Here is a 26898-nt window from a genome sequence, read left to right as displayed (position 1 = left end):
CCCAAGAATCTCGCCCCCCCCCTCTCACAATATAGTTCCCACATCCCTGAGTTAAAAACAATATTTATGTTGTAGCAACCCAGTGAAATTGGCTTGATAACTTAATTTTTTCACACCATTTGAGTTCAGGGTTTCAAAGCTCCTCCCCGACTTAACTATCAAGGAGCAAGTTCAGACATGTTTTAGGCTGACCAGTATGACACAAAGGACAAATCAAGGTGAGTAATCTGAGTTTTATTTCATTTACAAATTAATTCTCTCTATTTAACTAGAGGTTTAGCTACACCTGTTAATACAGTTGATGTTAGCAGTGTTGACCAGGATAGCAGTGGATAAGAATGTAAAAACGGTTTCATTGAAAAATATGCTCAGCCAGAGAGGGAAAAGTTTGAAACAAAATTTTTGAAACTGCAGTTCAAAATAAAAAAAGAAGTTAACTAACAAAATTGTTGTTGAATGAATTGATTTCTTACAAGCAACTAAATGAATGAACAAAAACATGAAAAAAAAGCTAAACAATTAAAGCAACTTTTTTTTTTTTAGGCTGTGAACTTGAAAACTTGCATTTATAATTATGGTAATTAAGTACATAACACAGAATTTATTTAAAAATTTATGTAAAAAAAAAATATTTGGAACAACTTAATTCTTTCAAGTACTCAACTTAAGAAATATAGTATATGCTACTTAAAAATACCTCTGTCTAAAGAGTTAAAGGTCATTTGTCTAACTCAATATAGTTTGTTGGCTGAACGTAATGTTATTAGAAGTTGTCATAACGCAAATATATTGATGCAGACTGTTGCGTTGATTTTTTTTGTTTGAACAACACAATATTTTTTAGAGTGCAGCTAACATTTGTTAACCTGTTTTGATTTAGTCTGTTCTTTCCTTAGTTAAACATATTAGTCCTTAACATAAACTACACTAAGTATCATCGACAGAGGAAAACCTGTTGACATACAGACATGTAAGCCTAAGAAACTGCAAACACGGCTGTTGTTAAGCTCATTTGCCTAGCTGAAGGTTAAACCAAACAAGTGTTTTATTATGGCGGTTATGGTTTTGTTTTGTCCCATATGAAGCCGACTTGACTACGTGAGGATAACTAAATGATTTCAGATGGTTAAAAAAACAGGAAAGCAAAGCCATTATCAACACTGCTGCATTGCGAGGGACAAGCTCACAATGTTTCTGATACATCAAAGAAAGCCTGTGGCCTCTTGTTAAAACTCAACAACATCTCACGCTGCTGTAAACCTTCCACAAAACACACAGGCAGCACTTTCCTCCAATGCAAAATAACTGTAAATGTTTAATTACATTCATAAAGTAGACAGAGGCAGTAAATCACCCAGGGGTATGTGTGTGTAATATAACAACATAACAAATGCATTACAGTATCTGTTCTTCGCATTAGGGGGCTGCGGTTGGGTGGGGTGTGCACAACAGTGGCATGCTTGTATGGAAGAAGGTGCCTGTGACTGTGCCAGTTTCTCCTGTAGTAAATATATAAAAAATGCCATATAAACTATTCAGGGCTTTGCGGCTGGTGTGCATCTTAAGGTGGGTTGAGTAGGCTGCAGACACAGAGTGGCTGCTGATGGGGGCTCAGGGTGGGCCAATTCAATCTGGCTGATGGGTACATTTCAAGAATTATAACCAGATGTTCGTTAATGAATTTTAGAAGACCACTGGGAGAGATGGAGAACAAATTCAAGAACTGTTGGTCCACAAACAAATAGTGCTAAGACTATATACATATTTGGCTTTTTTCCAGCTGTTAACAAATGCAAGCCAAATATACACGCATATAAGTGATTTTCATGGAGTTCAGTTTCATGCGTGCATTTTTCAGAACAGCGTACTACAGTGTTCCCTGAAGTGCAAAACATAGAGAGCGTGACCATTGAAGTCAGATTACCAACTCTCACAAACAAATGCAAGAACTAGTTATAATTTGAGAGTCTCAAATATGTTGCTCCTTATACGACTCAGCTAAAAGTGAAGTTCTTATGAACTGTTTCTTTTTAGTGAATTAAAAACATACAACACAACCAGTTAAATCTGATTCTGTTTCTATTTAGTGAATCACAAATACATATGAATCAGTTGGAGCAGTTTCTCAATTAATCTGACTCACATCCTGAACTGCAAGTCAATCATTTTGACCCCATGAACAAACAATTTTTACTTAAAGCTTGTGAGATTTATTGTGAAATAGTTTAGTACTGGCTATCTTCAGATTCAGAAAAATCAATAATAGAGCCGGAACCAGAACTATTAAATTCCTTGCGATTATCACTTGTACCAGCAAGATTTGTGCAAATAATAAATGACTCATGATTCATAGCATCTGTTTAAAGTAAAACAATACTAGACATCACTCCAAAACACTTAAATGATCACATTACAGTATTTTTTACATTGTTACATTATTTATTATTTACGCCAACATTTTTTGTATTTCCTATGCAATGATTACTAAAATTGTTTCATTTAAAATAGTCTTTGCTTATAATGCATACCACCATGTTCTCTATAAAAATTATGTCTTTCTCAACTATTTACCATCCATTTTTGCCTACAAAGCATTGCAGTGGAACCGTCTATATTGTCTTAAGTTTCTTACACAATAATGTTTCCTTGTTTCATCTTGATATTTGTTTTGCTGTTTGTCTGAGGTTCTGCCAGATGTGCTGTGGGTGGCTCTACAGCAGACGTGCAGTGAAGTCCTGGAGCAGAACCTGGACTGGTCTCTGAGCAAAACTGCTAATTCAAGCCGTTTGGGCACAAATATAGACTGTAGATGGAGTGAGATTCAGATGTCATGATTCAGGAGACATGCCAAAATCTTCTTGTTCTGTTCACCTCTAATAATGTAACTCACAAGACACAGGTTAATTATGTAAATCAACGCCACATCATGCCAGTAGGGAATATGTGAAAAGAGAGCAGCGTATGCAGTGTAAAAATTTAGGCAGCTGTTTTAACTTTAATGTTAGAATGCCATGATTTAAAATCTGTCATTATTGTAACCCATTATCATTAAGAATTTACTTTTTTTTCTGGTTTTCTATTAGACGTATCTAATAGATGTGTTTTTTTTAGCACTATTGACATACTTGAACTTTTTTTTTTTTTTTTTTTTTACAGCACGTGACAAACATTCTAGATATATCAGAGATGGGTTAAAGTAGAAAGTGGAACAGTTTTATGATAAACATGCAGTGAAAGAGACAGCAAATGATCACAGGATAATTTCAGTCTTTTATAATCAGTGCATGACATCACACAGATCCGTCTCTGCTCCCCTAAACTCTTTGCAGATGGCCATGACCGGAAACTGAAACTCTGTCTCACAGCATAAACAGAAAGAACCACTCTGTGACGGACACAAATGTGGCAGAGTCAAAACATGTGGGATCTGAAACCATTACATCTGCCTAAAGTTCAGTCTTTGACAGTTTTGACTCCTAATCATCCCCATATTGACCTCAACCTTCCTTGAGGTCAACCATCAATTGGCTGTTTGTCTTGTTGACCCATTCCCTGACTGATTAAGGGAAGTGTTTTTTATTGAAGTCACGGGGAGGCCATTATGCGCACTTGTTGTTTCTGTACTGATTTCTACTTAACTGCTCATAAGTTATACACTGTCAGCTGTGTTAAACAGCTGTGTTAAAAAATGTTCTAAGAATATTTTGCTGAAATTTCAATTAAGTTATAGTAACATTATTTCTGAATGTTCTCTTAATATTTAAATATTTATGTATTTTTTATTATTATGTATTTATGGTTATGCAAATATTATGGGAATGTTATTTATGAATGTTGTCTGAACGTTCTGAAACAAGTAGTAACATCTAAGAAAAAAAAAATGTTTCAGAAATAAAACGTTCCATTAATCTTGTATAAATCACATTTTGAGGACTTTATTAAATACTAGATAACTCTGAACAAATGTTCTTCGAATATTACTGAAAAAGAACGTTTGTTCATAACTTTAATACAACTTTGCCAGAATGGTAGCCAAAGTGCTTGGAATGGTGTCAAAGCCCATCCTGTTTGGTCTAAAATGGTCTAAATGGTCTAAAATGTAAAACTGGATCTATTGTGCAAATTTATCAGGCTCACAAGTATCTCTTCGTACTGGACTGTGAAGCTGTTAAATATATACAGTATATTTCTCAGCAAAGAGAAAGATATTTTATGATATAACAGAATGAATCATTCATTTCTTTATGATTTATCTCTCTCTCTTAAATCATTCCAAATTATTTATATGTACCTATAGAAACTTTATCTGTTTGTTTAATTTTCAATAGCCAAGCAGAGCTTGTTAGCAAGGTGTTGGGTGATGTTCCTTGCACAACTTTCTTATTTAGGGCATACATGTTCAGTATTAATCATGCAAGATTATGATGCAATAAATGTGGTTTTATTCATGGGGAGGAATTGTATCTAATAAAACCATGTTAATTCTAAAATCATTCTTGTCTTACATTCAGATGTTGGAGTGATTTTACTTAAGAGCTTCACTCAACACATCTGAATATTAACAAAAACAAATGTGCAAGATTTATTTTGCCTTTAGACGGTGTATGGCACACAATCTAACACTGCCATCCTTGCTTTGAAGTTTAAATGTATGAACTGCAAATTCAGGCTGCTTGTTCTGTTGGGTAGTTGCTCACAGGCTTTTCTTGTGAATCAGAATATGGTCTTCCATCTTAATTTAACATGCTTATGTTCACTCACCATGCCATATGGAGCCCACGCATCAGTCTGTCTTCTCAAAGTATCCATTTATCCTTTCCTGAGGTGTTTCTCTTTAAAGTGCACAAATAATTCCAGATCGATCAAAGATGTAAGTCTGCCTGTAAAAAGCTGCTGTGAAGTGGTAGTGATTGTTTAGTTGCCCTGTGTAGAGCAATTAACAGTGCTTGTCTTTTGAACAAAATAAAGTTGAGGAATGGTTGGGAGGCCAGGGGCATATTTGTCCCCTGCGTGCTGACATACAGACCCAGAAAAACGTGAGCAGAAAACAGAAAGAGAGACTAGACAGAATAAAGGGGACTGTTAGCTGCGAGTTTTTTATTTATGGTTTCCTGTCTGGATAAAGTGTTATGTCACGGGAACAATGCACCTTGAGGGCAATGGGCCAAACACATCAGATCTGTCAAAGATGGCTGCCAATTTAAATGAATTAATGGGTGATATTTGTGAAGAATCATACTAAGAGACATTTAAAAAATGTATGTGAAGTAATTAGAGAGTAAGAGTGCATTCAGACAGACACAGATATATCAATGCAATGCAATGCATATGAATTCATTTTAAATTAACTTCATATATGTATACACACACACACACACACACACATATATATATATATACATATACACATATACATTATATATAGTACAGACCAAAAGTTTGGACACACCTAAAGAGTTTTCTTTATTTTCATGTCTATGAAAATTGTAGATTCACACTGAAGGCATCAAAACTATGAATTAACACATGTGGAATTATTTATGGAATTATATACATAACAAAAAAGTGTGAAACAACTGAAAATATGTCATATTCTAGGTTCTTCAAAGTAGCCACCTTTTGCTTTGATTACTGCTTTGCACACTCTTGGCATTCTCTTGATGAGCTTTAAGAGGTAGTCACCTGAAATGGTCTTCCAACATTCTTGAAGGAGTTCCCCGAGAGATGCTTAGCACTTGTTGGCCCTTTTGCCTTCTGTCTGCGGCCCAGCTCACCCCTAAACCATCTCGATTGGGTTCAGGTCCGGTGACTGTGGAGGACAGGTCATCTGGCGCAGCACCCCATCACTCTCTTCCTTGGTCAAATAGCCCTTGATGCCTTCAGTGTGACTCTACAATTTTCATAGTCATGAAAATAAAGAAAACTCTTTGAATGAGAAGGTGTGTCCAAACTTTTGGTCTGTACTTATATATATATATATAAACAATTGAAATGTTTTATATTTTACTTTTGTTAAATATTTTAAACATTTATTTTATCGAATGTTCATATACTCAGCAGAGTAATGAATTAGGGGTAATACTATAGTAATAATTATATAGTAATAATATCAATATTTTTATTTATGTAATGTGTCTGTATAATATTTTTAAAACATAAAACAATCAGTTTTAATGCTTTTTTTCTTTACCATTTAAGCCTGTCTAAATACTGTACCTTTCAATGCATGTGAAATACTAATATAACATGTATTTATTTATTTATCTATCTCAGTGTTTGACCACTAAGAACTTTTACTTGCCAACACTGGCAGTTCAACACACATAGGCTACCAAACCACGCACCAGAAATGGAGGTCATACTCAGAATGGCTCACTGATGCTAATGGTAATAATGGGAAAACAGACATCAGTGTTGCAGCAAAAGTAGCAGACAAGAGTTCACTCATTCAGGACTAATTTGGCAACACGTGCCAGATCACACAGATAAGCAGTTGATCCAGAGAAATCACAGGGCCTCTCACAGCCCAAGCTCTGCTCTTACTCCTGCCACAGTCATGGGTGCTTCTGGCAATAAAGCAAAAGTGTAACTTGATACAACTGTTTAACATTTCTTTTACTCTATGGATTTCATGCTTTTTATCACCAAGCATGCTCTTTCATTAACCTCTCTACCACGAGAATGGCTCAGTGAATGAGTAGAGGGTAATTGGAGCAAGAAGAGGAGGATAAACAAAATTAGCCATTGACTCCAATAGTCTGATGTAGCTTTCCTGTAGGACTGCTAAAAACCAAACACCTTTCATATAGCAGTTAAACATTTTTTAATGCAATAGTTATACAAAAACATACAGCATAGCTGGTTTAGTTCACTGCTCTATGCATACAAGCATATCATTTAATGTCTTACAGGCCTACCAAAAAAAAAAAAAAAAACTAGCCTAATACCCAAACTTATACTCAAAACTATCCATCCATCCATCCATCCATCCATCCATCCATCCATCCATCCATCCATCTATCTATCTATCTATCTATCTATCTATCTATCTATCTATCTATCTATCTATCTATCTATCTATCTATCTATCTATCTATCTATCTATCTATCTATCTATCTATCTATCATTTTGAACAGGGTTCTCCTAAACCCTTTAATATAAATTTGTCAGTGCTGAGACTCTTCTCGTTTGCTTCCTGTTTCTTAATTACTGCATACATCCTACATATTTTATATAAAGTATGGAAGTAGATATAACAATGCAGGGATTATTCCCATAACAATTAAGGACAAGAATGGAACTGGTTTGTTTTGACATGTGCCCATAGACGTTATTAAATTCAAATAACTAAAACTATTGCCTTTTTTTTACTTCATTATAAAAAATTAAACAAGTTGTATTTAGTCGAAACAGTAAACTTATATAATTGTATATAACATATACGGGTAAAAAAACAGGCAAATTCCAAGGGCACACGCAAAGGGGCCATTCTTGGGTCTTGAACGTGGCAGTCACAAACATGGCGGCTAGATGAGAGCTTTAAGTTTGTTTCCGCGTGTGTATGCTGCAAAACGCTATTTTAACCCACATATATAAAATCTGATTTATCAGTTTAGTTGAAAGTAGCTTTATATGGAACTGAGAATGGCTGCGTGGGCTGGATTTTCAGAGGAAGAACTGCAACGATTAAAACACAACGACGAGCTCAGTGAGTACATGTTGAATCATCACTCAAAAACGTTCTTTATTCGTGCAATCTGTCTGTATACGTCACGAAATGGCCATATAACGATGCTGATTGATATTTAAGTCATTAAGTACTTAAAGTGTGCCTTAAAACATACATGTCGACTTGCCTAACAAAACACCGTGTTTGGATCCCATGTTAGATTTTAAAACAGGGCCACTAACTTGTGAAAATTGATAAATCTGCTCTAATGTGCGCTTATCCAGTAAACCAGGCTGTGTCAGTCACATTGGGTCGCGGCCGGAGAGCCGCTCCGACTAACCGGAGCAGACAGCAGCTGCAGCGGGAAAGAGCTCTGCAGCTGGCAGCCAAACAGAAGGAGGACAGCCACTCTCTTCCACCCGAACAACAGCTTACCAAGCCCCCAGAGCCTCCTGCTGTCACTGTTCCTGCTCCTGTCAAACCGCAGGACGAGTCCAACCCGTTGGAGACGCAACTGGTTAAACATGAAGCAGAACCTGTTAAGCACGACCCAGAATCACCTGCAGAGTCTGCGCCTCCAGCAGTCATCAAGGAGCTGGGCAAAGAGGAAGTGGAATTGTTAGTAAGTCTGTTTCCTTTGCAAACACCGGCTCAGATATACATGCACTGATGTAAATATATTTGGTATTGATATTACTATACAAGATCATAGTTGGACGATGTTTAAAACCAAAATTTAAAAAGAAAACATAAAAAAGCTTTTTATATGTAATGATTAGTGAAATAATGCTATCTCCAAAAGTGTAAAAAAAAAAAAAAAAATCCTTTAGTGGTTATATTAAAGTGGTATACATTGAATATGTATATGAATATCGGTGTAGATGAACATGTTATTTTTGTGTTGTAATGGCCTGCAAATATATAATAACTCCACAAACTTTTCTAATTGACAGCCGTGAGAAGAACCGTCTGCAGCAGTTGCAGTGGGAGCAACGGATAATGGAAGAGAAGAATAAGAAAAGAAAAGCTCTCCTTACAAAAACCATTGCTGAAAAGTAAGAGAAAATCTCTAGTTTTAAACAACTATGAAAAGCATTCAGTCTGGAGTTTAACCCTTTGTATGGATGGAACTCCAAATGTATTGTGTAAAAAAGCACAATGTTTTAAATATAACTGTTTCCCAGGTCCAAACAGACACAGGCTGAAACTGTGAAACTGAAGAAGATCCAGAGAGAGCTTCAGTTGCTGGATGATTCTGTGTCCAGTGACATTGGGATTCTAAGGAAACTGATAGAGCAATCCAGCATGGATTACTCCCAGGCATGGTAAATATTAATTTCTGTAAAATTGATTAATTTTACAGTCCATTCCAAGTGTTCTGCAAACAAAGTTCACCGTTGAAATCCCTCTCACTTTGATTTATGTGCGACTTCCTCAAATTTATCACCTTAAAGTAGAAAATCTATAGTACTACAGTAAATAATACTATGATATGATCATGCACTAAATAGTAGGGCTGTGAATCTTTGGCAAGGCAGCGATTCGATTCAATTACGATTCATAGGTTTTCGATTCGATTCAAGAAACGATTTTAGCAAATTTAGAACGATTCGATTCGATTCACAATTAAATTCGATTCGATTCGATTATAACGATTCGATTCTGCATTCTTTAAGTGCATTCACGGGATTATTTAAATGCTTCTACTAAATTCTTTAAATGCTTAGTCAGGGGGCAAATTACAGTAGCATTTATGGTTAGAGAACCATAGGTTAGAAAAAAAAACCTTTTGTCCATTGTTAAATGCTAGTTTAATGATGCGACATGGCATACGTAAACATTTATGTAAGCCAAGTTTTTAAAAAAGAGCTTAAAGAGTATTATGTATAAGCTAACATTTTGTCACACCAGGGGCGTAGCCATAATTTCAGAAGTGACAGAAATGTCAAATACAATCATTTTATGTATGTAGCCTATATGATAATAATAATAATTATTATTATTATTATTTTTTTTTTTTACAAGGAATTATCTTCTTTTTTAATTACTTTTAATTAGCTGTAATACATCAAATACACTGCTGGACAATAATCAATCATTTGTAATCAATATTTTTTTCCTAATGGCAATTTTATATACTAGGCTACATTTAATTAGCAATTATTTAAATTTTCTGCACAGAATAAGGTAGAAAATATACTTTATAGTTTCTGTACTGTAATACATGTCAATTAGCACTGCATCATTCATAAATTGTTTGTGGGTTTTTTTTTAGTTTCATCAGTTCATTCTGCTTTTATTCAGTTTAGCTGCAGATATAGCCTGTCACTTCTATGAGAGCGAGATCGCTTCTCTTTCAGTGTGAAAACGTCTTCATCTCTATTTAACTTTTCCTCTCCATCAGCGAATGATTCTGAGAGAAAACATGCCAGATGTCTGTTTGCTAATGAAACAAACGCTACTTTCATGCATCTGATTATCAGATAAATCTCACGCTCTTATTTCAAGGTCGTTGTTAATGCTGTGGTTAATTTTAAAAGTTTCCTTCGTATATTCGGTTCATCCGCATTGTTTAAAAACATTTATCATTCAATGGATCTGTGCGTATGATTTAGACACTTACATTTCTGCTCCATCCATGCAATAAATACAGCTGTCGACGGCTCCGGTAACGCTGTCGGTAAGATGCAGAGAGCCATTGACAAACTACCGAGAAGTAAAACTACTTCACGTTAGCTTTACTGGCCACGAGTCCTATAGATCACACGTCAGCTACGTCAGAGACGAACGGAGCACGAGCGCAATCCTTTTGCGAGCGCAAAATTTTTTACACACCTACGCCTACTGATAAAGGACACCGTCAAAAGTATTGACGGCTAAATAGATTGTTTGACAGGTGCAATATTTGAAAATCGATAATTATTTATTTATTTTTTAAATTACATTTATATCTGAATTTATGTCAACCTATAGACTTTCAAATATCAAAATATCATGAATTCATATGTATTTGTGTACAAAATGACATAAAAACACATTTTCCTATTATTTTTGCCTGGAAACGCTTCCAACACGCGCGCGTGTCACGGTAAAAATAGGCGTCAGTTCTATTTCTAGCATGCAGGCATTTTCCGCGCGGCTCGAGCCGCGCCTGAGACGCGCGACTCACGCAGGCAGTCTGCAAGCTCTAACCTGTTAACATGGGAGCCGAATTAAAAAACCGACACGCCACGCGGCTGAGACGCTTGCGCCACACATCCAGTGTGTCGCCGGCCTTAGTCGGTAAACAGTGGAGCGCGTGAAGGACAGATAAGAGGCACTATTCATGAACACTCTTCAAGGTCTCCATTAATTCGTGCGTGTAGTAATTTAATGTGTATACATTTTGAAAGCATTGAATCGCTATAGAAATCGCGATTCATTCGATTCTTAGCATTTTGAATCGATTACTGTCCAAGATTGGCGATTCACGATTCAAAAATCATGTTTCAAGATCGATGCATATGAATCGTCAGGGTTTGTAATAGATGCATCGAGAAAACGAGTGAATCGTTACACCCCTACTAAATAGATATTTCATAAAAACATTAAAAACAAGCAGGGCTATAACATAACCTACTAAAAAAACTCACACCGTGTCTACACTGGACGTGAGTGGCGTTATACCTACAATAGACCATAGAACCCAATGATGTTGTCTACACTGGATGCAGCACTATGCAACACGATCCCCTTCAGCAAACTGATGCCTCGTTTTTTTTATGAAGAACAGTACTGTCACTATGTTCAGATGAATTGCAACGGTTGTTTTGTCGCCTCAAGTGAAGACAGACTTTTTGCGCAGCGGTGCACAGCACGACAACACTCGCGTCTGGTGTAGACATGGTCAGGTGGTGTCTGCTCTATTACAAATAATTTATATATATATATATATATATATATATATATATATATATATATATATATATATATATATATATATATATATATATATAAAATAAATACCTAAAACAGCGGGATTACAAGATGGAAATATAGACTAGAAAATATATTTACACTTGATTTTTTATCCTATGTCCATCATTGCAAGTTTTAATCTTAACACCGAATATGCACTTGGATGGTTCGATGCATGAAGGGCTAGTATAAAAAAATAAAATAATAACTTAAGGTCTTTCCAGCATTATGGTAATCCTGCTTTTTTTTTTATCATCTTGTCTCGGTTATAAATTTGACTGGTAAATGATAAAAAAGAAAGACCTTTTGTATTACATTGCATTTCATATCAGGGTTGACAGATTGATAAAGACATGATATTTATGACTTTATGTAACTTTTGATACTCTGTGGTAAAAGTGGCTGAAGATCTTTTCCGTGACCCGATGGGACCCGACGGGTTCCTTCGGGTTCGGGCTTAATTTATATAATCTTACGCGGGCTCGGGCCGGGCTCATGCTTGCGCTCCGGTTTGCGAGGTAAACGAGCGGTCATGTGATGTGTTTCGATCAGCGCGAGAAAGATGCGAAAATGAATGCTTAGTAGGTGTAACGGAGGCTTGCCTCTGGTGATTATGTTTTAGTTGTACCAGCAAATACCCATCTTAATTTAAAATTTATCTTAATTTAATTTGTTAAAAATGACTCGTTTTTATTGGTGCGTTGGTCTATTTAGGTTTTTAGGTTAAATGAGCCTATGTCTAGAATGCTGAGATGTTACGATGTCACAGAGGACTTATTTTATTTATTTATTCCAACTTCCAAGTGGTCTAGTCTACGTTAGTTATGAATAAATTGTTAAAACATGTATAAATGACTCATTATTGACAAAAGGCAAAAGAGTTGTGTGCGTGCGCACATTTAAATAATTTCGGGCTGTAAACGGGTTCGGGATTTAAAAAAGCTGTCAATCAAAATGTACTTGTCGGGCTCGGGTCCTGTCGGGCCTAACTTTTAAGGCCCGATTACAGCTCTACTCTGATTGACTTTGTTCTATCAGTGTGGCTCCCATAAAAAAATAGTGAAGACATCTGATGTAGTGCATCCAGTATTTAATTAAAATAGTTGCAAGTACATGCACAAATAATCGTTTTGCTCAGTGGGTGAAAATACTGCCCTCTGTAGCATTTTTGTATTAATTCGGCCAAATTATGAAAGACCAATGCATGTGCATCTAAATTATAACTTGTAGCAAAACATTAACATTGTTTGTCATTATTTTTTATATGCCTATTATTTAGTTTTGCTAGTTTAGTTATTCAGTTAACTTTTGAACAGTTTTACTACATATTTAATTTAAAAAGTCAATTTATTTATATGTATATGATGTGTGTGTGTAATGTGTGTGTGTGTGTATATATATATATATAGATATATATATAGATATATATATATATATAGGGCAGAGTGGGATGAGTTGAGCCAGTTTTTACTTGCGTATGTTTAATCAGAGCACCTGACGGTAAATTTCAGGATGTGGTGCATCCTTGGGAATAATCATTTTGATTCTAAAATAAACCACTTTCAAAATATGGTTTCCAAAAAAAAAGTGGTCTCTTAGCTCAACTTTTGAGCCACATGGGGTTAAACTGTGCCACTGATTATGCTGAAGTAAAACTGAACATTTTCACCTTAGTCTCTATCAAAAGAAGAGAAAGTAAATAAAAATGACCTCTTAAACTCTGTGTGATCCTTGCGATGGACTGGTTATCCATGCAGGGATTTTCCTCGCCAGTGGCTCAAGATGCTGTGTTGGGATCCAGCTCCCCACAACCCTAATAAGGACAAAAAAGTTTGGATAATTATATAATGGATGGATGATTTCTGAAAAGTTTTATTTAAAGATAGTTCACAACTGTATTTAAAACTTTATAACTGTTATTTAAAAGTTCAGAACAAAATAAGGTTCAAATTGAAGAAAAAAAATGCAATCCTGTACTTCTAAATGTCCTGTTTCTGCCAATCTCTTATTGTTGACAGGAAGCGCTTTGAGAAAGCAGAGGCTGAGTATGTTGCTGCTAAGATGGACTTGCACAGGAAAACGGAAGTGAAAGAGCAGCTGACAGAGCACCTGTGTGCAATCATCCAACAGAATGAGCTGCGCAAGGCCCAAAAACTGGAGGACTTGATGCTTCAGCTAGAACTTAATGCTGAGGAAGACCCCAGCCCAGAGGAAACCGATCTAGAGGACAAAGAGAGGGAGGCCAACTCCCAACCTGTTACTGAAAATTGTCCTGCAGCAGACACAGAGGGGTGTACAGAGGTGCACGGCTCAAGTATGAGCAAAGGCAGTTCCATTACAGAACCAAAGATCAGCCAAGACAATCAGGAGAGCAAAGCAACAGATGTTTCTGCAGATGGGCTAAGCTAGCATCCAAACATTGTTACCGTATTTTTCGGACTAAAAGTCGCACCTGAGTATAAGTCGCATCAGTCCAAAAATACGTCATGATGAGGAAAAAAAACATATAAGTTGCACTGGACTATAAGTCGCATTTATTTAGAACCAAGAACCAAGAGAAAACATTACCGTCTTTAGCCGCGTGAGGGCGTTCTATGTCTTCAGTGTATGCTACAGGAGCACTGAGCAGCATTAGAGCGCCCTCTCGCGGCTGTAGACGGTAATGTTTTCTATTGGTTCATTTCTCTCGGTTCATGTCAAATTAATTTTGATAAATAAGTCGCACCTCACTAGAAGTCGCAGGACCAGCCTAACTATGAAAAAAGGTGCGACTTATATTCCGGAAAATACGGTAATTTTAAAGAGGCTGTATGACGCTTTACATAACTTGCTACCAGCTTTAGAAATTGTTTGAGTGTCGAACAATCCAACAGTCCTAAATTTTGTGAGGATAAAAGACAGCCTCCATCTGATATTTATGTCAGTTAAGTTTCAAAATACTGTGAGGGTTATTCCATTACTACTTGCATTAAAAATGGCACAAATATTGATTATGATCTGTTAAGCTTGTTTTTTGGTTTTCATTGAGGGTGCTACATGATCCTAAATGTGGGAAGTATTTTATTGTGGATGTCAGTCATTTGTAAAATTTAATCTGTCTTCCATTAAGTAAATGGACTACAAGTCTCTTGAAAACACTATAAAAATACTAAATACTGTTAACTTTACTGATTGTTCCATAACTTTGGCATTAATCTAAATGGAATGGTGTCATATGGCCTGGTGGTGGTTTGTAGTTGTGATTTGTTTCACATGATGTTGCACAAGTGAATGGTGGAATCTTTCCTCTGTATATGGCTTGTCTCATAAAAATAACTTTATGCAAATGTTAACAAATCAATAACAGCAGATTTTATTATACAAAGCTGACAATTTTCTCAGCACAGAACCGTTTTTTTTGTACTGTAAAAAAACTATTGGAGTGTGGGAAGTGGAATGTCATGTTTGTTTTTGTTTCGTTTATTAACATTTGCTGTATATATATATATATGTATATATATATATATATATATATATATATATATATATATATATAATACATTTTTATTCTAATAAAACTCGGATTCACTATGCAGAGATTTTCACCAACACTAAATCATATAATATTATATAATAGTCTGTTTGTTATTACGTTTTTGTTATTCAAAAGATTTTTGAAAGACTGAACATTTTACTTGATATGTAATTATGAATGTCATGCATTTTATTTGTGTGCATATAATGGTTTTAAAATATATGAATTCAATTGTTGGTGAATAAAGTGTTTTAATATTGTAACTTTTTTTTTTCTTTTCTTTTTTTTATTGCACACCTCATGGCATGTTTAAAATGTTTGCTTGTCTTTTAAACATGGTTTAAAGTGGTAATGAATTCGTTATTTGTAAAGAATATGGAAACTGTTGATCTCATTCAACGGTTTATTTTATATAAACGAATTTCTGGAAAGCCACGAACCCCGTTCGAGTGTCTCTCGACTTCTAAGACTCCTATTCAACCAAAACTTTACAGCGATTCAGTAAGGTCTGGACAGCCTTTGAGAAATACGTAATCAAATGTTTGTAAATGAATATGTCGTGTTTTCTGTCAAACTTAAATTCTTGCTAGAACATTGCACTTGTATCCATCATAGGCTAAAAGCAAAGATATTAATACTTATATTAATGTGCTTAACAGTAAAACGTATTAAATATTGTCTTTCGCTGTAATTGTATTAAGTCACCTCAATATGTAAAAGGCCTACAGTGTTATATTATATTCTGGTTTGAATTTATAAAACATGGACTGACAAATCCTGGAAGTAAATCGAGCAAAAGAAATTTTCGTGAAGCCCAGTTTGTGAGGGCGCTTTTCTGATTTATGTGCCCTCACACCGTCGGGACAGGTTGAAAAGACTCCGTAACCTGAGGAACTTGAGGAAGGAAAGAAAAAAGATCAACTTTTACTGAAACATTCTGCCTTCTGGCAAGTCATTACCCGGTTTTGATCATGACGATTACCCTCGTGGCAACATGATGTAAAATGAAAAGCAACAACTGTTAATGTTATTTCTTTATAAAATTAATTATTTTAATGTATATAGCCTATATACATTAACATAATGAGTTTTATAATATATATATATATATACACACACACACAACATAAAATCGTTTACAGTTTTATATGCAGATTAAAATTAGGAACGAATGCTATTTAGAAGAACAAATAAATCTAAACAAAAGTGCTTAGCCCGTACTGAATTAATTTCGTGAGAAATAAGACAACATTTTTAACGCCTCCAACAATATTGCCATGGAAAAAATTGTCTATATTTGTAAACGCTTGAATTATTACAACACTTTGTCTTTTAATGTCGTATTTCGAACTGCTCTAACTAGTCGACTGAATTTCTCCTGTTCAGAGTGTTAAACACGATCAAGTGCAGTGCTGTCCATTGACCCCTGGTGCTGATTAGACAACCGCGAGCTTTTACTTCGCTAATTACAATTAAAGTGCCTCCCTCTGTGCTCGCGCTTCATATCCTGCGCGGAAATCACACGCAGACACACGCGCGCTCTGATGATAGTATCAGGGGAATTCAGTTTCGCTTCTCGCTCAACTTTCCATCCAAAACTTGTAAAAATACAGTGCTGGTGTAGTCAGACTTTGGCCATATTGAAGCATGTTTATAAATAATAATTGATCACTACTGATTCTAGAACGCTGGGGTTTTTTAAGTGCTTGCTACAATAGGCTACTACCAAACCAAGTCCCATTTCTTGTAATAAAAGTGTGCTACGAGGCGCATTAAAATGGTCGTACAAATCTCCTGACAAATTGGTCAGTGTTTTTTTTTTATTATTATTTTCGTCTAAGAAGATCTTGTGTATATTGTTTTAACTACTGTAAATTGTCTACTTTTAAACAAACGGAATTCAGGCTACATACGTTTTTAAATCAAGGACTGCCATGTTTTTTTCATCAAATGATTCTGTGGATACAAAATAGGCTTATGAATATTCTGAAACGAGAACTGAAGTATATTACCCTTGTTCTGGATTCTGTTTCGATTAGGCTACTAATTAACTCCTTTTGTAATTCATGCGTTTAGCTTGATGAGTCTGTTTTTATCATTATGCCATTATGTCAATCCAGTCAATCTAGAGTCATGTTTTCAATTACATTATAAAATTATATCTGTTGAAAAATCACAACATGCAAAGAAATACAAAACACTTTTCAATGATGGTTTGTCCTTTGGTGTTTCTTTTTAATGATTTAAAAAGTATTGTTATTATTATTATTATTATTATTATTTATGTTTATTTTTTTTACTTTTTTTTCTTTGAAAAGCGAAATACAATAAGACTTAATTTCGTTATTTTGTCCTTATTTACAGACTTTCCATGGTCATGGAAAACCCAAGGATATCAGGAAGATTATGCTTTACAGGCCTGGAAAATGTAGATGAATAAAATCTAAAAACGTAATTTATTTTAGTTAAGTTCTAAAACGTTAGTGCAGTCTCTTTATATTTTATATAAATCTCAGCAATATCAAATGATTTGAAAAGTCATAGAACTCTACTGATCAAATATTGCATTTTAAATCAATGGAATTCGATTAAAATGGAAACAAAATAATGAAAATTGTTAAGGAAGGAACACTTTCTGGTACATCTGTCCAAATTATAAATCTGAGTCTAAATTTAAGTTGTCGGTCCAAAGTCATCATGAAACAGAAAAAAAACGTTTTAAGTTTGAATTTTGACAGGCCAAATAGAAATGTAGCCTAATGTCTTTTAAATGGCACGAGTTAAAGCGAAGAAGGACATGTGCCACACGGATGTGACATTTGACTTAAAAACATTTGCTGGTTGTGGTTGAAAGGACCGGTTTTACAGACTGTCTTCTATTGCACGATCCCTCACCCCGATAGCAGGCCTTTTTGAGAGAAGTCGCTTTTAGAGGAGCTGGCAGTGGGAATGTAGAGGGAAAACTAATGATGAAAAAGGTCTACTCCATCCCAACAGCGGCTTAATTAAATACATGGAAAGAACGAAAGCAGCACATCTGGTTTCAATCCGTTTTCCTTTGATGGCATCAAGTGTTCTTTTCCCAGATCTGGGGCTGGAAGCTACGGGATGTCTGTGGCAGTGAGGAGCCTATAGACTCTTGCCATTGAAACGCATGCACATCTACCTTGTGAAACCCCCAGCTTACAGCTCACCAAGTGGTCTGACGCTACTCCCGTCCCAGCTGGAGATGAAGGCCACTGCAGTCAGAACTTTCTCCGATTTTTGGTTGATAGATAATGTATGTGAGACTTGATGACAAAAACTTATTTAGACGACAAAACTTTGAACGTCAGTTGCATTGAAATATTAACAGCTAATGCATATGCATTGTTATGATAACCAGAGTATGATGCTATGCAAGGAATTGAACGAAAAAACGCCGAGCGCATTATTAAAAATATTATATATATATATATATATGAATAACAAATTCTTTTTTCTTTCTGTGTTTTTTTTTTTTTTTTTGCCTATTCCACCGAGCTGCTTTTCCGTTGTTTTTAACATAGGCTAAACGTTATAGACGTCTTTTCGGTCGCCGTGATTTTGCCAAAGACAGTAAAAGATATTTTGCCAAGTAAGACATGTTCCTGGATCAACATCTCCTGATGATCCTGGATCAACATTATTGTCCAAAAATATAGACTTAAACCAATCCCCTAAACCTAACAATACCCATAATTTATTCCCAAAATCAGTGGGAAATGATAGCTGATTGACAAGAGTGTAGAAGCCCCTAACTCTGGTTGTAAGCCTAAAACAGATCTTTTGTGAAAAGTTTTATCTCGATTCTGATTGATTGATTGGAATGTTGTTCCAGGATCAACAAGGATGTTGATCCAGGAACATGTTGTAGGCTACTTGGTGAAATCACGCTCGCCACGTCTTTTCACCCCATTTTGTGGTTTTGTAGCGTTTTTGCTCAGCGTTCTAAAGACGAGGCGTTTTTCCCATTCCAAATTTTTTTAACGCAAAAACGCGTTCTGTTTGAATGGCCTCTAACAGTTCAACCTTACCTTATACGGCCGCGTTTTCATTCGCGTAAAAACTTAAAGATGCCATCTTACCACAGCTGTATTAACCAAACCATCCAATTAATGCACGTTTCTAACAAACTTAATGTCTAGATGCCACCACTCGCTTTAACATTGTTTATGTTAGTTTTGTTGGGCGAAATGATCAAAAAGTGACAGATATCTGGAATTCAGAGATTGAGGAGGGTTAACCTTCGAAGAGAGGCAGTGATGGAGGATGGAGGGGGGCTGTCAAACGTCAAAGACAGCACAAAGTCTTTTGCCATGTAATTACGAGAGTCTTTCAGCTCCATCTTCTCTCCCAGGGGTCTCCATTTTTCATTTACAATCCACTCCACTGCATGCCAGTGAGCGCGCCGTTTGAAGTGCCAGAACGCGCGCGGGCGCGTGTGCGTGAGTGAGCAGAGAGCACGGCGTGGAGCAGAGGAGAGGAGAGAGCCAACAGCTTCGGGAAGGCGGTGGAGTGTCCTGCCTCCTCTCGCTGCTTTACACACATGCATCTGAAAGGCATCAGCAATTTTGGATCGGTGCTCAGTAAACAGCTTTGGAGCTCGGGGAGTTTTTCCCCCTCTATTGAACCAACAATACTTTGCAGAAACAGATTATATGGCTACGAGTGAAAGGATTCAACAGACTTCGTCTTAATAGTTCTATTAAATTCCACAAAGTTTTAGACCAGGTTGAAGTATTGCTCCACTTGGATAAGTAGCTATCACAGTCAGCAAAGACAACGAACACATCGATTTGGAGGCGTTGTTTCTTATGAGTTTGTCTTCAAATATACGCAAGGAGGACCTGTTTGGTTAACCTAATACATAGTTTTTTTTCTCTTGCATCGTATTTGCGTCATGACTTCTAGCTATGCACATGTAATGGACAGACAAGCAACCATATCCAGCAGACTGGAGAGTCCCATTACAGCCAACCTGGAAAACCTGCAAGCCAAAAAGAACTTCTCGGTGAGCCACCTGTTGGATCTAGAGGAGGCTAGAGAAATGGTCGGTTCTCAGGCGGACGACAGTGTTGGTGAAACGGGCAGGACTATGCTGGAATCGCCGGGTTTAACCAGCGGCAGTGATACAACACAACAGGAGAGTAAGTCTGCTCATATTCCATAAGAAAACCAAGTGTTGTAGGCAGAATCATTTATATTGAACACTACAGAAAATAAACAGCAGACTGATAGCCTACAAAAATACTGTCAAATTTTACTTGATTCTGTAAGTGTTGTGTAAGAGATAGAATTTTGTCTGTAAATAAAATTTTGGATTTACTAGCCTACTATAGCTACAGTTTTGTTATGAGCAAATGTGTAGACAGGTGATAGCCTACGAAAATTCTCTCCTGAAATAATATAGAAGAAAGAATTCCGCATGAGAAACGTTTTTGGGTCGTGAACGCAGAATAATTTATGATTGTTGACATTCCAGCCCGTAATGAATTAATGAAAAAATGACCCCATAAACGTCGCGAACCTGCTTCCTGAAATCGGCTATATTTTCATAATTTGTTTTATATAATATTTAGAAGAACATATGCAACGGGTGGTGTTGGGGGTTATGAAAAGAAATGACAGGCAAATGTCTTTTTTTTTTTTTTTTTTTTTTAGTTTTCTTGGTCTAAGGAAATATAAACGATAAAAAAATAAAAAAAAATAAAATAAAAAATACTAACAAAAATAAATCTACTTTCTGGAACTTTTCAGTCAATTAAGATCATCCGGAGAACATACATATGCGATTATGGTATCAAATAGTAAACTTCCATTACTTATCTACTAATATAGGCCAAGTCGTGTTTTCTGTGCCTTGCTGGAAATAAGAAAAAAATATGTTTCCCTGTTGCTTTTTCTCAAACTTATGTTACAGTGGAATTATTTTATTAACCTAAAATTTAGAGAGCTCTATTACGGGTATAAGCCCTACTTTTTACATTACGCTTTCCATTTTGTTTATGTCCTGTTTATTTATCATTCTATTTAAGGGAATCACGTAATAACTTTTCCCTCAACTGATTCTGTTGTAGGCCTATTTTTAAGACCGTATCTCTATCCTGAAATTTAAATTATATTAGGTAAAAGTAGAAAGAGGTTGTCGTCATTATTGCATTGTTTGACACGAGTCTGCATTTGTTTTTGTTTTTTCGTTTACTCCCCAGCCGCGCGCGCAGAAGATTAGATGCGTTAGTTCTATTTTGCTGTGCAAACCAACTATTCTCACACATCATTCACATAGCTATAATTTCAAACCCTGAGAACGTGAGTTTGGCTTCAGATTATAAATTACAGTTTAGCTAAGTAATTTATGTTTTTAAGGACAACATTTTGATGAAATTTGCCCCCAAATTTGATTAAATTCACACTGAAATGTATGTGCTATAATAAATGGTTTTATTGTTGTCATCTCTTGAGGATTGTTCCAAGATGAGTAATTCCAAATACAGGGAAATTAGAAAAAGGTTTCATGAGTCTAATGTTCTTGTTTTATATTTTGTTAGAATCCATTCACTCATGAATTATTTGTCAGTCTTTTCCCTAAAATTCTTGGACTTGTTTTTTTTTAAGCATTTTTAAGCATTCCCCATAACAAGCCAAATGCCCCATTAAACCACTTGAATTTTCATTTAAATTTAGTAAACAGGAAGTTTAAATAGTAATTAAACTGACCTTTACAATTTGAAATTGAACCAATAAAATGCTGGCATTTAACAATCTTTCCAACAAACCTAAAAGGCCTATACCCCCTGCTATGCCTAGGTCATATGTCAGTGTTCATCTTGTGATCCTTTTGGAAAATTATGGAAGTGTAACTACTGTTGTCATGAAAAGCAAAGGGATGGCAACCCCATAGGCTGCAGTTTGTCTGTGCTTTCAGATGAATGATTAACAAGTCTCACGAGAATCTCAGTTAGCTCTGTGCTTTTGGCTGTAAAGAACCAAAGGGTATAAGCTCTTTAAACATTGTTTCACAATATGCCTGTTTTGACATGCTCCTTTTCTATATTCCTTTATTTATTTATTGCTTGATTGTAAAAGTACAAGTGAAACAAACAGTGGACATTGTGCAGTGCTGTTGGCCAGACTAAATAACAGCAATGGCATTTCTAATCCATTTCTCTATGTTTATAAATCTTTCCTTTAGTGGTAACAAAAGGTAAAACATGAGCAAGAACAAAAACCATGATCACACGTGATTGCAACCATTATCGTTTGTCTAAAGAAATCCAAGACATGAAAAGCAAAGTTAAAGCTATTTATAAATGACTTGAGGGGGAAAATTAGCCCCTGTTATGGGCTCTGGTCTTGTGAGAAATAACTAAAGTACAGTAATGCCCACTGGGTTAATAATCACTTCACCGGTTGCAGTGTAAAATTTGTGTTAAATGTTATTTTTCAAGCCACTGTAAAAAATACAAAAGGGAAAAATGTAAATATTATATTTTAATAAATAGTTGTTTGTGAATTATGAATGTTTCAATGAGGTTTTCTTTAAATGATAAAACTTATTAAGATGTTATTTTAGAATAACATCTTATCATCTGTTATTATTTCTAAATCAGCATCATACGAAATAACAATACTGGCTATGATAATAACTGTAACATGATGTGAACTCAACACCTGCAGATGGACATAAAATTTGAATTATATAAAAGCTGCATCTCCAGATATAACTTTATATGTGTGTGTTTTACCAGATGAGCAGCTGAACTCAGAAGAAAAGAAGAAGCGGAAACAACGGAGGAATAGAACCACATTCAACAGCAGCCAGCTGCAAGCGCTAGAGCGAGTGTTTGAGCGGACACACTACCCAGATGCCTTTGTTAGAGAAGACCTGGCACGCAGGGTCAATCTCACCGAGGCTAGAGTTCAGGTGAACTTCACACTCCTCAATCACCATCTGCGCTCTATTGGGTCTTTACTGGTTGATTAGAGAATGCATCAATTTTGAGAATTTCATAAAAAAGCGTACCGAACTGTATGCATAATACAAAATCAAAAGAAGATTTAACCATTTGCCTAATTCAAGGTTTCAGCTAAGGATGCAGTTACAGATGTACGTGATGGTAACACTGTGGCCCTATCGTCAGAGTTCAGTATGATTGTTTAAAAATCCCCAGCCGATCACTCTGCCTCTCAGCACACATGCTGTAGGCCGCAGCCAGTCTCCACATTCTCCTGTAATGAGACTGTTTTTGTAGAAAGATGGGGATTATTCCCGTTCATAGTTCAGGAGAAGGAAGGGGAGAATGAAAGGAAAGAAATAGAACAAACACATCTGCAATTAATGTGTCCCAGAAAGGGAGCAATACAGAAATGCTTTGATAAAAGAGACTCTGAGCTCATTCCTCAGGCGCTGCGTAACCGGACACTGTGCCTCCACCAGGCCTGGTGCTGCAGCCAAGGATTCGAGATCTGGGCTTCCTGCTCTGTCTTCAACCATGTTTCTCAAGCACATTTGCTCACTCTTCAAACCTCTGATGTGTCTTCTGCAAAAGGTGTACATGTGTGCACCAGCGGATCAGGATGAATTTCAAAAAGTGCAGCCAAATATTGTCCTACAAGGGCAAAACGCAGTTATGTTAATGCAGTTTTTTTTGAATGCATTTGATTTAATATAAATCTTCACACACTGTTTTCTGAACCTGATCATATCTGAGCCAGTCATGTAAGTAGGGAACAATTTCAAGCATTAAAAAAAATCATCAAAGGTCACAGAACACAAAATCATCTGAAATTTTACAGCTTTGATCTATCATTTTTGTTTTTAAAGCAGGCAATATTATACCAGCTATGTTTTGAATCTAAGAATGTACTTTCCTCTGCAATTTTACTTCAGTCGCTGAACAATAAGTATCCGGAGTAACTACCATACTGTTTCATTTCGGCTTGTGTTTTCATAGGTGTGGTTCCAAAACAGACGGGCAAAGTTTCGGCGCAACGAGCGGGCAATGCTGGCCAGTAAGAACGCTTCACTTCTCAAATCGTACTCAGGCGATGTAATGGCTGTGGAGCAGCCTATCGTCCCCCGTCCCGCACCCCGTCCGAACGACTACCTGTCCTGGGGAAACGCTGCCCCGTACAGGTAACTCTCTGAGTCCTTCTCATCAGAGCGCTCTGGTTACATTTAATTTCCTCTCTGTGTGTCTTCTGCTCTCCTGCAGTGACTTCATCTTCTCATGTCTTCTTCTTCCAAATGTTTTAGATTAGATTTTTTTGCACAGTTTCATTCTTAAGCTCTCTTGTTTTCCTTAAAAATTTGGTGGAGTCAGAGGCCCGCGCCGACAAACAAGCAGAAACGGCAATGCTCCGGTATAATAGTCCAAAGAAGCACAAGGACTGGCTAGCAAGTCGTTTTCCTCTGCTCTTTGTGAAATTGAAGGAGGGCCGATCCCCTGATGATGAAGTGATAATCTGAAAACAAACCATATTAAATCCGCCTGTGACCCTCATGACCTTTGGGCCATAGGATACAAATTGATTTTCAGAGGGAGAAAAGTCCATTGGGCAGGATTTTTTGTGACTCTAGTTACATTTTGCTTGTGATTTACAGTAATCTTCTTTCTTAAAAGCCATATAGAGTAACTGACTCTGCCACTCCGGCCAAAAACCTTTTTCCCAGCAGCTGAAATATGCAGCTCGGCTGGGAACACTTTCTTATATTTGACCAGCGACCATGCCAGTAAAACGAGGTTGCACAATTTCAACACACACCTAATGTATTACTGTGCGTATATAATGCATACATATTAATGCAGTATTTCTGAAGAGTTATTAACTATTTATATATTCTTAAGCTGGTACCCAAGGCCGGAGGGAGGGCCAATGCGAGTGCCACAGAAAATGCTGCCCACAGAAAGCAAGTACTTTTTACATTTCTTTTTATGGTTTATCATTTAAATTTAAAATTAAGCGCTATCTTTTGGATTAACATGAAGACAATAAACATTTTCTATATTTCTTCTTTATTTATTTTTCATTTTAATTTAGTGCTTATGTCCCATCAGTTAAATCTAATTGAATTTGGAATACATTTAGCATGTTAAAATTTTAATGAACTATCTCCTACCTTATTTTCAGCACCATGGCAACCTACCCACCCTCTTGTGCCAACACCACTTCCACACAGGGAATGAATATGGCCAACAGCATTGCTAACCTGAGACTGAAGGCCAAAGAGTACAGCCTCAACCAGGTGCCCACTGTCAACTAAGCCTGAAATGAGGGACGAGATGAGGGGACAAAGAGAAGCAAGAGATGTTGAGAAGAGAAGAACGCTGAGGAGCTGGATTAGTTTAGCCTTCTGCAGTGTCAGAGCAGAGTGGATGTGACTTTTCGCCCCCTCCTAAAACAATGGAATTGCATTGGTGTCCCTCTCATATGGCTTTTTTCTTCATCACAGATGAAGGTAGGTTTTTGAGAAACTTAATCTCATTTTGTACTGATCTGAAGATTGTAAAGAAGGTGCAAGGTCTGCTCTTTGGAGAACAAATCAACGAGCAGGGCTCCGCTAAATCCATAAGAAGCAGCAGACGGAGTGTCTGGATGTTATAAGCTGTTCTTTCCTTGTTCTTTTTTGGCTTTATTTTGGGTCAACCGCATGGAAAGTAAAGACACTTTCATGGCAAACAATGGAGGACTGTTGTTCACCATTCACCAATGAATGGTTTAAATTACACAAGAAGTTTATTGCTGAGATTTGGCAAAATAGTGACCCAAAATGTATCCATGTCTACATCTAACAGAATTAAGACACATTTGTGGATTTTAATCAGTAAAAATTAGATGTTTAAAACTATCAATGCTGATGAGAACATTGGGGTCTGATTACATCTTTTAATGTCTTGAATATTACACCACTGTTTAAGGTAAATACTGTGCTCCATGGTGACCGATGGATCTACTCACAGTGCATTAACACAGCTATGTTTCAGTTTTTTAAAGGATGTTAATTTTTTTTTTACCAATTATATTTTCTTTCTTATATTTGGAGACCATATATGTAATAAAACATTTTCAAGCAATAAATCTTATACCTTGTGTTAAATCCCGCAGTTGAAGAGGCATGCATATTTGCTTTTGCTAAATGCACATATTTGAGAAACTGTTGCAGGCAACAGTATTATTACTTCAACATGACCTTACAAAGTATATCCATATGTTACATTTCTTGCTTTATGTTAGTCAAAACACCAATATAACAAAATAAATTATCCAAAATGAATTTGGTTTAATATTATAGATTTTGACGGTTATCAGTGTTCTTTAAATTGTGTCTGATACTATGAGAGAGAAAAATTGGTTTAAAATGTATCCTATGATATATTAAGATTATTTTTGACCTGTTTTGACCTAAGAAACACACCCATGTTATTAGAAACAATTTTAGAGCATCATACAATACTTTGCAATGCCGTTGAGCTATGATTCTCTGGTTGTGTTTATCCTGTCTAAACATTTCAGAACTTTTTGTTTTTAACAAATGTTGATTCTTCATGGTTTGCCTTCTTACAAAGAAAGAAAATCAAATTCAAATTCAATTTATGTACTTTTTAAAATGTTTCAATTGATTATTCTTAATCTAATTGCAAATTCAATAATTACATTGATGGAGTAGTGTTATATTTTTCTTAAACTTGTACTGAACATGTGTTACTCAATATGTTAGTACAGATTAGATCCTAG

General features: G+C 36.1%; 2 protein-coding genes across 3 annotated transcripts; both read left to right on the top strand.

Annotated features, from left to right (window-relative positions):
* Positions 1 to 7482: 7482 nt before the first annotated feature.
* LOC132091850 (RAB6-interacting golgin-like) lies at positions 7483 to 14047 on the top strand. The gene is made up of 5 exons (XM_059497947.1): positions 7483 to 7709; positions 7955 to 8288; positions 8624 to 8725; positions 8855 to 8995; positions 13646 to 14047. Exons 1-5 carry the CDS (start codon positions 7634 to 7636, stop codon positions 14034 to 14036), a joined length of 1044 nt encoding a protein of 347 aa, XP_059353930.1. The 5' UTR covers positions 7483 to 7633; the 3' UTR covers positions 14037 to 14047.
* A 5469-nt stretch (positions 14048 to 19516) lies between these two features.
* On the top strand, positions 19517 to 26406 carry LOC132092306 (paired mesoderm homeobox protein 1-like). 2 transcript variants are annotated; one of them, XM_059498482.1, is made up of 5 exons: positions 19520 to 20309; positions 22911 to 23086; positions 24117 to 24298; positions 25011 to 25072; positions 25294 to 26406. In XM_059498482.1, exons 1-5 carry the CDS (start codon positions 20063 to 20065, stop codon positions 25347 to 25349), a joined length of 723 nt encoding a protein of 240 aa, XP_059354465.1. In that variant the 5' UTR covers positions 19520 to 20062; the 3' UTR covers positions 25350 to 26406. The 2 variants fall into 2 exon arrangements, with proteins under 2 accessions (XP_059354464.1, XP_059354465.1); XM_059498481.1 differs by lacking the exon at positions 25011 to 25072 and having other exon boundaries at positions 19517 to 20309.
* The last annotated feature ends 492 nt before the right edge of the window (positions 26407 to 26898 follow it).

This window comes from Carassius carassius, chromosome 18, assembly GCF_963082965.1.
Source record: "Carassius carassius chromosome 18, fCarCar2.1, whole genome shotgun sequence".
Lineage (NCBI taxonomy): Eukaryota > Metazoa > Chordata > Actinopteri > Cypriniformes > Cyprinidae > Carassius > Carassius carassius.
The sequence above is the reverse complement of the archived record's forward strand: the minus strand, read 5'-3'. Positions and strand labels throughout refer to the sequence as shown.

Excerpts from the sequence above, each read along its gene's own strand:
- LOC132091850 (XM_059497947.1), top strand. The coding sequence starts at position 7,634 with ATGGAACTGAGAATGGCTGCGTGGGCTGGATTTTCAGAGGAAGAACTG. Across the intron at positions 8,726-8,854 it reads ACAAAAACCATTGCTGAAAA|GTCCAAACAGACACAGGCTG; the intron begins GTAAGAGAAAAT and ends ACTGTTTCCCAG. Across the intron at positions 8,996-13,645 it reads ATGGATTACTCCCAGGCATG|GAAGCGCTTTGAGAAAGCAG; the intron begins GTAAATATTAAT and ends TATTGTTGACAG.
- LOC132092306 (XM_059498481.1), top strand. The coding sequence starts at position 20,063 with ATGACTTCTAGCTATGCACATGTAATGGACAGACAAGCAACCATATCC. Across the intron at positions 20,310-22,910 it reads TGATACAACACAACAGGAGA|ATGAGCAGCTGAACTCAGAA; the intron begins GTAAGTCTGCTC and ends GTGTTTTACCAG. Across the intron at positions 24,299-25,293 it reads GGAAACGCTGCCCCGTACAG|CACCATGGCAACCTACCCAC; the intron begins GTAACTCTCTGA and ends CCTTATTTTCAG.